Source organism: Molothrus ater, chromosome 2 (genome assembly GCF_012460135.2).
Source record: "Molothrus ater isolate BHLD 08-10-18 breed brown headed cowbird chromosome 2, BPBGC_Mater_1.1, whole genome shotgun sequence".
Lineage (NCBI taxonomy): Eukaryota > Metazoa > Chordata > Aves > Passeriformes > Icteridae > Molothrus > Molothrus ater.
The window spans coordinates 30316109-30333482 of NC_050479.2; the positions used below are offsets into that span (position 1 = coordinate 30316109).

Genomic DNA, 17374 nt, shown 5'->3' on the forward strand with positions numbered 1-17374 from the left:
GTGCTACATGCATCCAATATGCCTTGGGACTGGACAATGCAATTTGTGGAGGCCAAACGCCCCAACACACAGGCACACAGAAATCTCAGGCAGATGGACTGGAGAGGTCAGGTCCTGCAAGCAGAGAGCAAACATTCACATGCAAGGACCATGCCTTTCAACAGAAATATTATGTAAGCCTTATACCATCTCATGATTAAATTTTACACAGTTGCTAATGAAGCAGAAGGTTCTTCTACTCACCTCAGTAACGTCCATGACCTTGATGGCTGCCAGCTGACCCGTTTTGACATGGCGACCCTGGTAAGGGAGAGAGAGAGAACAGTCAGCACCAGCATCTCACCCATCCCTTCAGCTAACACAGAGTAAAACACTTGGACAAGAGTTCCAGTCACTGGGTTTTCCCCAGCAATGATACTTCCCTTCTGATACTTCCTAGGAAATACCACAAAAGCTCTAGATAGCTAAAACAACAATAACAAATTTAAAGTGTTCCTCTTCAAATTGTAGTGCCCATTTCTTTTTCTCCACATTAAAATGATGATTATCAAGTACAAACAGGTTATATTCACAGCTTCCCTTCTGTTTACTTTAACAAAGCTCATAGTCAGTAATGACTGACTATGAGCATGCCAGAATAAATTCCATGTATTGCATGTTTTATTTGTATGAACCAATACCTAGTACCTAGGTGATATATTACATGCTTTACCTAGTAAGCATGATTAGCCCATGCTTAGGACTTAGGACATTTCTCACTGGTTGGTCTTTCCAAGTGAAAAAAGTGGGGTTTCTGCAAGGGATGCATCAGACCTGCAAGAGCTCTCTCTGCCTGTCTCACAATGGCTAGACAAGAACAAGACGTCATCTCCCTTCAGCTGTACCACGGTACGGGTACAGTTTCTCAGTACAGCTGGAGCTGAGTTAATAGATCCCAGCTCCTGCAGCAGGGAGCTCCTACCCTTCCTTCCTCTGCCTCCTTCCAGCCTCCTGTCACATATTTCTCCCAGGAGCACTGAGCTCCTTCTGGCACTCATTGTATCATATGATAAGCTGATTGAGATCACTAAAATGGCAGAAAGTTAACACAGAAAAAAAGCAAACTGTGGGGTGGGGCAGGGGATTGCAGTCCAGGAAATTAAACTGGTTTGTTCTGCAGTGAAAACAGAGCTGGAGCCAGCAGGATGCAGATCACAGGGCTGGGAGGCAAGCTGCATGGCAGGCCCCTCCAGCCCTGGTGGGCTGTAACTCGCCTCAGCTGACTTCTAACAAAAGCCTTTTTCTCTCCAATGTATGTTTACACGAGGTAGAGACATCAATTAGCTGTTGTGTACTTTTTTTCCTAAACAAGCACTTAGAAATTGTCCCAATATTGGTATTTTCCAACTCTCCATTGTTACACTCAGCAGTGTAACACCCAGCAGTCTATCCTAAACCAGTCAAACAGCCCAGGCTCCCAACCACTTCCCCAAGCACCATCTCCAAATGTTCTTATCTGCATCCGTCAAGCTCTCTAGCAACAGGTATGCCCATTAAATGTCTTTGCTTTTTTCACAAATAATGATAAGAATGCAACTGAACATTTAACTGAAGTCGTAGTTCCTTTATTTCTCTCCTCACCAATTTCTGAGTTTCCTAGGCAGAAACCTATACGATGGACATGAATAGTGTACTTTTTGCCTGGACTAACATTAACCTCTTTAGAAGGTCTTTTTAGACTGGCACCCCAGAACTGAAGCACCCCAAACCACTAGTCTCTTTAGAGAAATCCTGACCCTTTCACACCTTACAATGCCCTCCATGGAAGTAATGGCCAGGCATTACTGGTGCACTCAAAAGGATGAAATGCTGCAGAACTCACTGCCTCAGCTTTCTTCCACAACTCTTCTTGTGCTTCACTCTCCCCCTTACTAACCAATCCACGTGCTTTCTATAAATACATTACTGTGCTCAGGCTTTGCTTGCTCTGTAAACTGGCTTTACCACAGGCATTTCTTTTTACAGCTTGGTCTCAAGCTGGTTTTGATTTTGAAACAAAGTTAGGGGTCGTAACGTGTGCAGTAGTCAACACTGACCTCACCTTGACCTTACTACTTCTTGAACCAAAGTCTTTCAGCAAGCCCAGGAGATTTCCAACTCCAATTTCCCACCATGGACGTCTGCCTAATGACAAAAGCCTGTGGTCCTCTCCTCAAGACTTACCATGCCACAAGGAAGGAGGGGAAAATGGCTTACACTGAGGTGGAAAAATGCCTACTCTCAGCTCTGCCCCCATTTTCCAGCTTTGTTGAAGGAAGTTGAAAGCCCAAGGACATGGGAAGAGCAGTTTTAGGTACAAAAAGAATATGCTAAAGATAACAGAGAAACAAAGACATCTCTGAAGAAAAAATGCTCACAACACTAAGGAGGTCTGAGGAGAGAAACTTTTTTTTTTAAAAGCAGTGAAATACAGTTCCCCATTCACTCTGCAGCAAAGTGGAGGTGCTAAAATGGTGGCAGGATATACTCAAGCAGAAAATGTGGCATGCAGAAGAGCAAAGTAGCAGGACAGGATGCCATTTTCATGGAATTTTTACTCTATTTGTCTTTTTAAATCTACTAACTACTGGTGGGCTTGCTATTTCCAGAGAGACACCTAAAATTTCCAAGTGCTCGACTTCACAGCTTTTCTGAAGTCAATGTTCCTCCCTGTGAGACTGGCCCACTCAGGATGACTAATGTGCACCAGCCCCACCACATTTCCCCTGCAGCTTTACGGGATCCTGCTGGTGCCTCCACGAGTGTCCCTATGAAATCTGGGGCCAGCTACAGCAGAACACAGCCACTGCTCATGTTTCACTCTGCTTCTTCTGGGAGAGGAAAAGCTTCCACATAACCCTCCTAAGGGACTGAAAGCAAGGGAACTGCAGAGTGTGGGAAGTGTGGTCTGCTCAGTATCCCAGACCAAATTTAAACCCTGGTCACTTCAGAATATTGTTTAAAATTACTCCAAATACCCTTTTCATAATGTATGGAGCACTCATACTCTAAAAATCTGCAACATATGGGGAGGAGGAGGGATGGCCTGCATGACATTAATTTATATGAGAGAGGTAAAAAAGACATTTGAAGCCACATTCTTTTTTCATTAAAAATATTTTCAGAGGTCGGGAAAAAACAAACACCACAAGCACAGCATATAAGCATGAGCAGAGAGTTTGTTTGTTTGTTTATTTGCTTAACAGCTCTGCTCAAGAACAGACCTGTCAAACTATTAGCATGCTGGTATAATTTTGCTTGCAACATGAAATGGCTAAGCATTCCCATTTTGGAAACCAATCGTCAGATTTTCACGGCCAGCTTTTGCTTTGGAAAAATTTGTCAGTGTTAAAGAGAGCAGTAATAAAATTGCAATGTGATTGAATGTGAAGAAAGAACTGCAGAAATCATAGATGGGAGAAACCCTCTGAACTCAAATCTCCTGGGATTAAAATTTATTTAAATTCTGCTCACAGGGCACTTTACAAATGCAGTAACCATCAAGGCTCCATCCAGACACCACATCTCAGCAACACCTCTCCACTGGGATAGCATTTTTCATGCAGAATGAGGCCTCTGCTTTAGTGCAGTGTGGACACATGGCCCCTCAGGGCATCCAGGCATCCCCATGGCAAGGCAGAGCTTCTTGCAGCTTTGTTTCTCCAGGCAAATTGTTAGCAATTACCATTTAGATATCTGGAAAGCTCTGCAATATGGTTGCAAAATGCAACCCATGCAAACTGAAAACAGCAGGTTCTTAAAATATTGCTAGGCGCCAAATATCAGAGGCTGAGGATCACAAGATACTGTCCCACAGCCAGAATGCTGTGTGGATATGAAACGTGCAATGTAGACAACAGCAACCTAGAAGGATCTTGCTAAGCATAAGGTGACTGTCTCCAAAGCCATTGGACTGAGGAAGCTGCAGAGGTTTCTTCAAACAGTGGCACAGCAACAGGTAGAAAAGGCTACCTCATCCTGGGAGTGAGAGTTTGCCTCTTACTGGGTTTCAGCATGGGAACCACAAGAAAACATCAGCACTGTCAGCTTGTCCCCATGGAAATGAGCCTGCCAACACATTCCCTTCATTTAGACCACATTAAGATTTTATTCACCAAAATTTCTGAACTACTTCTTGTTTCTTACACATTCTCCCCACTTTTCTCTCCCTCATTTCACGGTTCTATTCATATTAAAGCACTTGGTTTATCCTCCCAAGGAAGCAGCCTAAGAATATTTTTAAGAGTGCTACTTGTACCACTGCATTTTTAAATGGCCTTTTGGGATGAGCAAGTCAATGGAATTGAGGCTGCCAACCTCAAATCTTGTCCTCTTTCTTCTCATGCAGATGACTGCAAGTTCATATACATAGAGCTGTAGTTCTTCTCATCAACACAGCAATACTGCAGCATTTAACTGGATCTTAAACTGAATCCACTACTTAAGCACATTCCTAGTCATGTCTGATAGCAATATGGTGTTTATTTCTCATCTCAGTGGGCTTTATGCATGTTGAAAAGCAGAGGGGCAAGGGGAATCCGTGGTAGACTGCCAAGATCTGCAGAACATAATAAATTTCAAGTCTTCCCACACCCTCCAAGTCAGTTAATACACCTACTTCTTGCCTCTTTCTTACTTTGCACACATTATTACTGTAAAATTTTTAGTTTAGAAAGGTTCATAGGCAAGTGGTGTTATGTGCTGTTTTTCATGGTGCTCTTTTTCTCTTGTGCCTTAATGTTATCAAAGAACTATGCAAATTAAGTGCAAAAGAAATTCCATCAGTTAATTTACCTCTTTTCCCCACCCTACCTTCCCCAATTACCCAAGATATTTATGTCACAGTAAGGTATTCTCCTACTAACACAGTTTCAGACCTGTGTATTAACGTGCCTCTGGGAGGCTGTTCCTGGAAGCTTGCTCCCCAGCTAAATGGCATGGAAGCAGCATGTGGGGCAACATCACACATTAAGGAAGGAATGCACCATTTGTGACTCATTACTTGCAAGTTTGGGTTATCCTGTGCCCTGTACACAGTTAAGTCTTTGGTAAACTTCTCCCAGCTCCCAGTATTCTATGCTGACGGTTGCAGAAAGAAGAGGAATTGATTTGAAAAAAACAAACGAACAACTAATCCAATTTCAGTTGCCACACTGCACACAGAAGCAGCAGATTTAGACATGCCATCAAGGGAAAATAGCACAGCACCACCTCTTAGTAGTGAGTGCTGTACAATGCCCCGATGGCAAACATAACTTTCCATTTCACTTCTCATTCAGTTGATTCTTAACTCCTACCAGCCTGAGGCCACAGGCCATGAAGCAATCCCTCTGTTATTGGGTTGCATGCCCCAGTGCAATAAATGATAACTTATTATTCCAAGGCATGTTTACCATCAGCTCTTTCTGTCACTTGGCAACATAGAAAGGTGTAGACTGATCAACTTTGCATTGTGAAAACTTGGACTCTACGTGGCATTTTTTTCCACCCCCTGAAAAGATCAGGTCTACCCTGTGAAAAGCACTGGGAGTAGTGCTTGTGGAGGAAACAGAATATATTTTTGACAGGCAAAAAGACAGAATGGCACAAAGTGAAAACAACCTCCCTGGTCAAAACCAAAAACTTAAATAATAAATAAATAATAAAGTGTTCTTAAGCAAAAAGTCTACCTAACTACATTTGCAGCCAAAATTATGCTATTTCTACTGATATAGCGTTCTAATAATCATATGTTCCAGCAAAGGAGATGAACTTGTAAACAAAAAGGATAATGTTTATCTGGCATGAAAAGTACTTCCAGAATAAAATCGAGCAAAAAAAACTGACTGCAAAAACAAGGAAAATCACTGCAGAAATACACAAGAAGTCATCCCGTTAGATGATTTCTAAACCCAAAGCAACCAGAGCTGTAAAGACTGTCACTATAAAGTCAAAGACAGGACAGAGCTCTTGTGTTTTCCTTCTGTCTAAATCTTGATATCAAATGCCTGGAAAGCAAAACAGAAAATAACATACTCTCTATTCTGCTTTTGATATCCACAGGCTCACTAGCTGCCTATTGAAGAAATAATAATGACAATTTACTCATGCATAGTACTGCATTCTGTGAAATAATGCACAGAAAGATACACAGTTATTATCGGTTTTGTTCTTCTGAGTAGAGAGTGAAAAGATGTTTCCCACTAGGAAGAAAAAAAGAGAGTTCTATTCACTGACTTTTTACTTTGATTCCTAGTTTTGTGGTAGCTTTCCCACTGTGAAAGATGCTGGATATACATTATCAGAGGCATTTCCTTCTCCCAAACAGCTCATTGCCTAAATAGGAAGAAAAGAAAGGGGAGGGGGGAGAAAGGATGGTGGGAAAAGCATGGCAGAAAGCCACAATCTAACTTTCCCAGGATAACAACAGGTCCATTGCAGAGCTCAGTCAGGAGGCATCTCTGCTGACTCCCAGCACACTGCCCAGCAGCCCACCCCCCTCGACACAGCCACCGGCAGGAGATGTTTTGGTCTGATGGGAGAAGACAGAAAGAGAACTGCAAAGGCAGGCAGTTCTCTTGACAATTCACCTGGAAAACAACACCGATTCCCCAAGGAGCTTTGAAAGATTTGCCTGAGGCCTGACGTTCATGCAGGTTTCAGTTCACAGCCACTGAAACACTTCACCTGGCAATAGATTAAAAAAGATAGCAAGAGAAGGGGATGTTGCAGGGGAAAGGGGAGGGTAAGAGGAGTGAAGCTGTGCAGTTTAAGACTATGGATGGTCCTTTGTTAATCCAGTCCTGTCAACTGCAGTCCATTCAGCCAACTGGGATCCCTTCAAGACTGCTCATTTCCTGGCTCAAATGGCACAGAACATTCCCTTACCAAGTGAAGGCTACAGATTTCCCTGTTATTCATTCCTCAAATACCAAGCAGGAAAGGCTGACCAACAGGGGCCTGCTGGCAACACTGGCAGCAAGGCTGCCATGCGTTTTCACAGGAGGCCAGAAAAACTTCACACACTTTTTGGAAGATACGCTGTGCTGAGTGCTGCCCCTCTGCCAGACACCTCAGTCATCGGCTGGGCGCTGCATCAAGCCCTGCTGCTCTGCAGGTGATCACCACAGCTTCCTGCACCACACCAGATGCTGCTTCTAAAGGGGCTCTTGAGCTAACTGGCTTGAGACCCCACTCTGGACGATGCCCTCTTCAAGAGCCATCCTTGAAGTCATCATCCCATTCTTCCAGTCACCACCACACTGTGTCCAGATTTAGTGACCTTTACTGAAACCACCATCACTCATTTTCTCTTAGAATAGAGTCTGCACCCTCAGAAGATTGCCCAAAAAGAAGATTTTATTAATCCTTGTATTTTTTTTTCTGGTTTGAAACCTTCCTAGATTATTTAGTTAGCACACTACTGAAAAACACAAAAAAATCCCCCACTAACTTAAACAAAAGAAAATAATTAAATCAGAATAGAGGCATACCTCCCACGTGGACACAGTTGGCTTAGAGCACATTTGGCTTCCTTTGGAAACATCACCTAAAATCAGCTGGCCCCCATTCAAACCAGTTCTTCACCCTACCTTAATGGCTTTACCAGTCACTAAACACACCCCTCCTAACACCGATTTGTCTGTCTGGATGCCCTGCAATGGTCTCTTTTACGTAGAACAATTTCTTTCTGGCAACTATAATTAAAAATGAGCCAGATGGAGAACATCAAGAAAGTAATTTAGATCAAGATTATAAAACATGTACTTGTAGATACAAAATTACATGGTCTGTTAATGCAGACTGCTGCTGATTTCTCATCTTACACCTTGACAGGCACTTTCACCACAAAAGGCTTTCCATGGAGTCTTGGCCACTGCCTGAAGGAGCATCAGGCCCAGTTTGGTGGCATGGCCAGCAAGTCCCTGCAACAGGGACTGTGTTACTCAGGTTGAAGGGAACCACCCCAAGTGACCAGAGCAAGCCCTGTGCCTGCCACATGGCATCAGAACCACCCAGCATCACTTCAGAGGTGTCCAGCACCACACAGGGTTCCTACCTCAGACCAAGCAGGGCCCAAAGTGACCTACCAAGGCCCCCACTTGGGTGGACAGGGGCTTTAAAACAATGCAGGTGCTTCTGCAGCTGAGAAAGATGGCAGATAAAGGGCAGAGTTTCTCCATCCCTTCTGCAGAGTGACATCAAAATAAGCCTGGATGAATAAAGCCTGGGGCTGCCTCTCTTGTTTGACTGCTTTTTAAATGAATTCATATTGACATGTAATCATCACCCTGGATGAGCAGAACTTCCCAACTGAAAGGAGCAAGTGACACCTTTTGACCAAGGCCCTCTGCATACCCAGGCAAGTCTGCACCCATTTCATTTTGTGCACACTCACCACCAACTTGCAGAGAAACCACCTCTTTGCTGGCCGCACCCCTTCAGAAAGAGACGGTGAGATGTCCTCAACAATTTTAAATATTTAGGCACTGAGTACACAGAAATGCCACAAAATATATACTTTTATTTGGAGAAAGAAAAGTTAGTACTCAAACGCTAGTTAGTCCCTGCCCCTCCAAGCACCACCACTTTTGTAAGCAGCCTGCATTGTGGTGAGGCATTGTCAGAGGTCGTACACCATGACAGAAGGAAAAATAAGCCCACACACACCCTACCAGCCTTGCTGCATTCCATCCACTGTCAAAAGAGACCCACTGCAAGAAATGGGTGACAGCCATTGCCAGGCAGGGAGAGGTCAGTGTCCCTCCCTGGGCAGCATCCAGCAGTCACTGACAGCAAGTGTCCAGCTATGCTGCTTCAGGTCGTGCTGCCTGAGGCACCATCCTGAAATGTCCAGCAGCCTCCTGGAGAGCAGCAAGGAGCAGTAATAAATGGATATCAACTTTTTCTTTTATTTCGAGAGCGCTAAATGGATGGGGCAATTGTTTAGGAAGGCACAAAACCTCACTGTAAATGCAAAAGACATAGTGGGAAGGGAAAAGGAGGAACTGTTGCCCCTGCTGATTTTTATTTCACTTTTTACTATGTTTTTGGGGTTGCTGCTGCACAGAGGAGCTCAACACACACTGCCTCATAGCTGCCCCCATCAAGAGTGCCACCTTTTGTCTAGCTGCATCCAAGATGCTAACAAACACACTACATGGAGAGGAGCTGCTAGCTTAATATTAGGAGGGGCAAGGGGATGGGGAACTATTTCCATGTAGACCATCCCAGCAAAACAATACAGCTGAGCAGAGCAAGGAAATCAGGCTGTGTAATGAATGTTATCTCAACATGGATGAAATGAGAGATTTCACATTGGCAGCCTGAAAAAAAATCTGGAGCATTAGCATTAAAGAAGGAAACTTAATGAACTCTTAAATGTACATTTATTTATATATATACACACATATAAAGTAAATTCCAACTGTTAATACTTCTCCAGTGCTATCCCATACAACAAAAAGGGCTGGAATTGCATGGCTTGGAGCTTTTCACTTTTCCTACTGAGGGGAGACACTCCATCAAGAGTTGTGGGTCCCTTCCAACTCAGGATATTCTATTATTTGATTCTCTTTCCTTTAGACATTACAAACACCATCAGTGCCAGTTTTAATTACATCTCCTTGTCTCTATGGACTAGGAAGCCAGAATTTGCCAGGCAAAAACTGCTGAAACCAAAATACACCTTTGTAGAGCACAAGGTATGCTGCAGGAGGACTACAGTATGAAGCATTCTTGAAAAGAATGGGGACCATGCCTTATTCTCTAACCCCATACATAAGAACAATTTCAGAAATATTTTACCATGATGCTTACAAGCAACATTTGGCCTAAAGTTTTATGTTTTAATTAAATGAGGACTCGCACCAGGAGACTATTTCCAGCATTTTTATCTTCTGATAACCTGCCAAGTACATCTGTGATTCTAAAGGGAAAAAAAAATCTAAACCACCTTGTCCTTGAGAAATTGGCTGGTGGCCAGCGAGTGATCTGTAAACAGCTTTGTGTCCACACAACTATTTTCAAATACTCAGGCAGTATTTTCAGACCTCAAACTATTTCTGCTTTGTCAGCAGGAGTTTGACTCAGAAATTCAAGCCTGTACTAACAACCCTTTCTATACCAGAGTCAGTAACAACACCTCCCCAGTCTCAGCAATTACAAAGCCATTTATTTATCTATTTATTTATTTATTTAGCAAAAGAAGGACCAAAATAAATGCCATTTCCTCTCTGCTGGTACCTGGGTAGTATGAAAGCTGCATTCCCAAAGCCTGTGGCCAACATGTTTATTATGAGAAAGGGCCAGAGGACAGAAAAGCCATTATGCAACACATTCAGCACACAGGTTAATCCACTGAAAAAGAACAGCATTAAGGAAATGGAGGCTCTGTGTTCTCCAATAATGATTTTTTACCAAGTACTCAAGAACACACCAAGCGCCTCACAAAAACTAGTCAAAACACGTTCACCACTCTTAAATAACACACTCCAGGCTTCCACAGACCAAGCTGTGGAAAACAAAAAGGGAAAGAAATCCCTTGGGAGAACTTGCAAAGCAAGCCTGCAGTACTGCTGCCACTGCAGCTGGTCCTTACCTGTCTTGCTGTGAACTCAGGGTACAAATAAAACACAGATTTAGCAGAAGTTATTTTGGTGCAAAAGGCTTTGTTAGGTTTCTTTCTACAGGAAGAGTCAGCAGATCAATACCTGGCTCTGAGCCTGGTGTCCCCAGCAGAATTTTGGGGGTTTTGGACATCGGTTAGTCTATATGACAGCAGACCTGCTGGCAACAGACAGGGTACACCTTTCTCAAAGGGAGAACAGGATCTCTGGGCAGCAGTTAACAGGGCTCATTGAAAGAGCCTTGAACTAGGTTAGAAAGTGGAAAGGGATAAAACCAGAGTTACTAGAGATAAGCCTGGGAGAACCATGCCAATGTTTGAGGGACAGTGTGCTACCAAGGTCCTTCAGTCTGCTGTCCTAGTGAAGGCTGCAGATAGAGGTTCACATGACAGCAAAGATGGAATGGGTTGCTGGTGTTTTGGAAACCATAGAAGTATCTGAGAATGGTCACACAAAAATCAGGGATTTTCCCCATGAAAAGGCAGCAGAATCAGACCAACTGAAGCACATCTACATCAATGCACACAGCAAGGGCAACAAACAGGAGTAACTGGAAATTGTCACACAGCAGGAAAACTATTATAGAGTTGCCATCACAGAAACATGGTGTGATAACTCATACAATTGGGGAGCTGCAATGGATGGCTATAAACTGCTCAGAAGAGACAGGCAAGGAAGGAGAGGTGGTGGGGTAGCCCTCTGTGTTAGGGAGTGTTTTGACTGCCTAGAGTTTAATGATGGTGATGACAGGGTGGAGTGTTTATGGATAAGAATCAGAGGGAAGGCCTAGACAGATATTCTGGTAGGAGTTATAGACCACCCAACCAGGATGAAGAAACAGATGAAATATTCTACAAGCAGCTGGAAGTCATCTCATTATCACCGGCTCTTATTCTCATGGGGAACTTTAATTTACCAGACGTCCGCTAGAAATACAACACAGCAGAGAAGAAATAGTCTGGGTGGGTCTCAGAGAGTGTGGAAGATTGTAACTTCCTGGTGCAGCTGGCCAAAAGTGGGCAGCTAGGGAAGCTGCCCTGGTAGGACTGCTGTTTGTGAACAGAGAAGGACTGGCAGGTGATGTGATGGTTGGAGGACTCTTGAGCAAAACAGTCACAAAATGATAACGAGTGTTCAGTTCTTGAACAAATAAGGGGGAGGGCAGCAGAATTGCCACTTTGGCCTGTCTGAGAAACTGGCTGACAAAGTCCATTGCAAGGGTAGCCCTGATGGGCAAAGGGGTCCAGAAAGGTTGGACATTCTAGAAGAAGCAAATCTCAAAAGCACACGAGCAGCCCATCCCCATGTGATGCAAGACAAACTGGCAGGGAAAAGGAAAAAGCCTGGCTGAATAAAGCACTTTGGGTGGAACTTAGAGAAGAAAGGAGTTTATGATCTTTGGAAGAAGGGTCAGGAAACACAGGAATGTGCCAAGAAAGCCAACAGCACCCTGGCCCATATCAGCAATAGAGTGGTTCACACCTCAAATCCTGCGTTCTATTCTGGGCCCCTCACTACAAGAAGGACCTTGAGGTGTTGGAGCGTGCCCAGAGCTGGTGAAGGGTCTGGAGCACAGGTCACATGCTGGGAGAGCTGGGGGTTCTTGGCCTGGGGAAAAAGGCTCAGGGGAGACCTTATTGCTTTCTACAACCACCTGAGAAGAGGCTGTAGCAAGGTGGGGGTCAGTCCCTTCTCCTAAGCAAAAAAGGGACAAAACCAAAGGAAATGGAGTCGAATTGTGCCAAGGGAGGTTTGGATTGAATATTAGGGATAATTTCTTCACAGAATGAGTGGTTAGGCATTGGAACAGGATGCCCAGGGAACTGGTGGATTCACCATCTGTGGAGGTATTCAAAAGAAATGCAGATGTGCACTTGGGGACCTAATTTAGTGGTGGACTTGGCAGTGCTTGATTAATGATTGGACTTGATCTTAAAAATCTTTTTCAACCTAAGCAATTCTATGATTCTATGATTTTAGTCCCCACCACACACACCTTCTGTAGCTGTAGGTAGGATATACACTGAAGAGTTTTTTAGTTTTTCTAGTAACAATTGCACTTTGGGAAAAATAAAAAGCTCTTTTCTCATGACAGCACAACACACACAAAACTGTTATTCAGCTCACGATCCAACATCAGCCATTCCTGCAAACCACAAGTCACTGCTCTGGACCACAACTGCCATTAGATGTAATATAAAAATTGCCAGTCAGAAAGGCCAAGCTTTTGGTTGTAAATCATTTGGTAAACTGGAACAAATAAGCCAACTTACTCTTGCCCTAGACTGCAAAAGAGGAGCAAGGATCAAAATTCAGCTGAGGAGCACAACTCATACTTTTGTAGCCAGTTATAGCCAGGCAGTTTAGTTCAGCATTACTATCCATGAAACCTCTGGAATATTGCACTGTCATTGCTGCAGCTAGCCTGTAGTTGCCAAATAAATTTGGTCATATCAGACTCTCAAAACAAGTCCTCAGATGAGGCAAGGATAGGTTGGATTCAAATCTAAACAGAGACTTCACCCAATCGTGTTCCATCCTAAGCTGCAGACATCTCACTGGTCAAAGAGCTGGGTAGTGTTTCAAGCAGACCAATCAGCAGTTTAAACCAGGTGTTTCAAACCCCCTATATAAACTGGGTTTGAACAATAAAACTGGCTGTTGTCACATGGATCTCTGAGAGTGTGTCAGACCTGTTTCTGACCACTGACCCCAGGTAATACTGCACCACTTCTCAGGTGGCAAAGAGAAAGGAAGAACATTCCACCCACATGGGCAGCAAAGTTGTCCCTCTGGCCCTGCAAACATCTTGGCAGCCATGCTCACATAAACAGAAGAGGCAGCAGGGGCACTTCTCACTGAGGGCCAGGAAGCAGACAGTGGACCAGCCCTGCTGATGACTACAGCAGGCTCATCATCTCTGGGCCCATCACCTCATCTCCCCTAAATACAGAAATGGGAACCTATAAACAGTTCAGATGGAAAGTCCCAGCCCCCTGCAAACAAAAAAATATTTCTCCAGCAATCAATCAGCCCTGACTGAGGAGCACCCTACACACCCAAAGTTTCCATCCCCAGCTGGCTGGTTTCCAAAGAGGCAGTCATGAAAGATGCCATGTCTCTGCTGATACACTGGTATCTCCAAGAGCAGATGCAGGTGACTGTGAAGGATGCACCCAGACACATCTGGACTGCAGCACAGCTGGAGCCAGCACACTGCCTCCTGCTGCGTGGCTCTTGGCAAAATAACCAGTCATCTCAGCTACTGCAGCTCAGAGACTACAGGAACAGCCTGGAAACCTCCAGCAAGTTTTCGGTTAGAAGTCACAAGTGCAAATACTGCTTAATCCCACTCAGAATTTAAATCTTAAAAAATTTTAATCCTTAAAACACAGATATACATAATGCCAAAGCTGTAGCCAAACTTAATCTTTTCCCATTTGTTCCACCACTTCCAACCTTACAAAAAGGATTGAAGAGGGGTGACTGGAAATATTTTTTTTTTTTTTAAGAATAGTAGGCTTCCATTTGTTTTAAGGTTTCTGCTCAGTCACTTTCCTAGGACATGTGGAAACCTACCTACAAAGTTTGAGCAATGCTGCCTGAAAAGCTACCCATCATTTAAACAAATCACCGTTTGAATCTGGAAAACAGTTGTGTCAATCAGGTATTCCAACCAAACACTGCAGCCATGACCTAATTACATTATGTGGTATGGTGGTGCAGAACAGCAGTTCCTAGAATTAAGCAATCTTCCAATTAAGTGTCATGCACTGAAAACAAAATTAAATCAGCTGTGATGCTGCCCTACTACTTCTACTCCCTTCTCCCATCAGGGAAAGAAAACAAAGTCCTTTCCACCAGTCTGAATGTTGTATCACCAGCAGGACTGGATTTCCAAGATGCTGGGGAGGGGTCTACACACCCCAGATGTGCCTGTCCCAATTTACACCACTATGAGGACAACTAAAACAAAGTAACTATTTTTAAATTTGTAATAAAACTGGATTTACAAAAGTTCCAATGTGTTTAAAGTTCGCCTTGTAAGTTTACAGCCACTTGTCTAATTACTGAAAATGCATTACAGTTTATTATAATCATGTGTCTGCACTGAAAACATGAAGATGGAATGCTGGAATAGATTGCTCAATTATACAGTGCACAGCTATTGCAACTGCTGTCAAAGTAGAATTCAGAACAAGTCCAAGCACTTGTTTTGCAAAACACAAGCACAAGCAATAGTTAACACTTAAAGCAAATTCACTGAACCATGGATCACTAGGCAAAGCACATGCAAGACAAAATTTAGCCAAAAAGTGCTGTCAGTTATGGGCACACACACGGATAGATGCGTATTTATGCAAGTGTGGGGCAGCCCCATCAAACACACAGACAAGCCATGGGCTGACTATGGTACCAATACCTGACCCTGAGCATCAATGACCACTTCACCATCCACATCACCTACTCTGACTGTGAAGACCCTGATAAAAGTCAGAATCCCACCCACCAGCCCAGTAGGTGAGCTAAATGACAGCTTCAACACACAGGGAAAATACTGACATCCAGGAACTACAGGGCACAAGGGAAAGGAGAATTGGACACAGCCAGCAAAGCACAGCCCTGGCAGACCCATCTCTGGCAAAGTTGTTAAACTCTGGCTGGAATGCTGCTCCACTATCACTGAAGATGAAAAACACACAAAGAGTCATATATGTACATGCCAAAACACATTTTCCATCATCACTCACCTCTGCCTGACTTTGTCTGTGGCAGGGAGGCAGGCTCCCACAACCATCTCTTTCCAAGGGAAAGCCAGGGGCTTTCTTACCCTCCCAAGGGTAATACAACCTGAAGGACAGTCAGTTGTGTACCCATAGGTACACAGGTCTGTCCCAAAGGTCTTATTCTACCTAGATCAAGCCCTGAGAGGCTGTTTTAGTGAAAAAAAAAAAAAGGCAAACAAAAAACTCAGGGATCTTATGCACTTTCTCATCATCTAGCTACAGCACATCCCAAACTCAGATGCCTGGAAAGAAAATAAACAAAACAAAGCTCAAAGCTGCCAATGAATTTCCATCTGAAACATCAAGAAAACCCCCAAAGCTTAACTGGATGTTATGCTGGGCTTGAGTTCAAATAAACATAAGAATTCAAAGCTGGAAGCATTTAAGATGCCCATATGGCAGAAAGAAGGGAAGGAGCTTGTACCTTCCACCAGCAGAAAGGTAGAAGGACTTCCTTTTCTGACTTTTGCCACAAACCCTAAGTGCAGCCAAGAAAGAGGCAAAGCTAGGAGATCAGAGATAGAATCATCCAAGAAGCAAAGAATTAAAACTGAGGAGCCGTAACATCCAAATATCTGCAAGAAGCACGGAGCAAGGGTTCCTCTGTGTGAAACCTAATGACTGGGACAAAGAAAGTAAGCAGATCCAAGTTACTGGCAAACATCAGCACTCAATTTAAGAAAAAAAATATAGCAAGTGTTTGGTTTTACTTTAATGGATTTTGATGACTGCTTTTTATTTTCATTTTTACTATCACTTCAGTAGCTTACAAACTATCTTCTATACAAACTTAAAAATGATAATGCTTGGCTTCCATTTAGACTGCTCATTAGTTCAAGAATTTCAGGAGACACTATTTCAGAGGAAAAGGAAAAAATAGAAGAAACCCAACACTTCTCCACTATGTGAATAAGTCTGTAGCTAAGGGAGGTTTAATCTACCTAATTCTACTGTTTGCCACTTGCATTTATAGCTAGCACTGGAATCAGTGGATGAAATTCAACAAGAGGTGGCAAGCAAGAAAAGTGAAGTCTGGTTGACTGCTGCATTAAAGTCTTCAAAAACCATCCTTAGCTACAGTACAAGCAATTGAAAATTAACAGAAAAACTGACTAGTGGATATTTGAAGTAGATCACTCCAGCTTTCCAGTCTTCATTTTCATGTTCATTGCAGGCAGACATTCTTTTGTTTTTCTTTTATGATTCCTGTGAATGTGTCAGACACTTAGCAAAAAAGTACACCCTTACTAATGACAAATTTTAGTATAGAAATCATAGGCAAGCCTGTGCCAATACCTTCCAAGCAAACTAGAGACATACATGACATGCTTACATGAAGTCTGATTCCTTCAAGGACATTCACTTAAAAAGAAGGCCTTTGGATTACATTTCTCCAGGCTGCACTATGGAGGAGACCTGAGAGAAAGAGTGGGTCAAAAACAGCAGAGAGGACAGATGAGCCCGAGGGAGGAACCAAGATGGAGGTCTGCAAGTCTGGCTTGGCACAGCTACCCTAGGGAGCCATGCCAGCTACAGCTTTGGCAGAACTCTGGAAGATAGGAGGTAACAGCTGTAAACAAAAAGAGACTGTGTTTTTACTTCTGGATGGGTCAATGGCAAGGGAGCTGAATTTCTGGCATGTAGGTGCAAGTACAGCCTTATCTTTCATCTCTTCCTCCACATCAGATCTTCAGTACTCCCAGCCATGACGACTCCCTTCATCTCAGAAAACAGAATCTCAAGAAGAGAACACCTAATAAATAAAGTATTGTTAGGATTTCATTTCCCCCAGCTAGAATCACCTCGTGAATGATGAGCAAAGCCTTCCTTTCTTCAATCAAGATTACCTGATACTGGATCCCATGTGACACTCACTCCGAGCAATCTCAAAATCATCCGAGGGAGGGGAGGGTGGCAAAACTCTCCAAGCCAACGGAGCTTCTTTCTTCACATCTCTGCTCT

The 17374-nt window shown here is 43.4% G+C and overlaps 1 protein-coding gene across 1 annotated transcript in view; it reads right to left on the reverse strand.

Annotated features, from left to right (window-relative positions):
* MAP4K4 (mitogen-activated protein kinase kinase kinase kinase 4) overlaps positions 1 to 17374 on the reverse strand; it is a 166535-nt gene that overhangs the window by 86310 nt on the left and 62851 nt on the right. The window contains exon 3 of the mRNA XM_054518253.1: positions 244 to 300. Within this exon, the coding sequence (XP_054374228.1) occupies positions 244 to 300 (57 nt within the window). The remainder of the gene's footprint in view (positions 1 to 243; positions 301 to 17374) is intronic.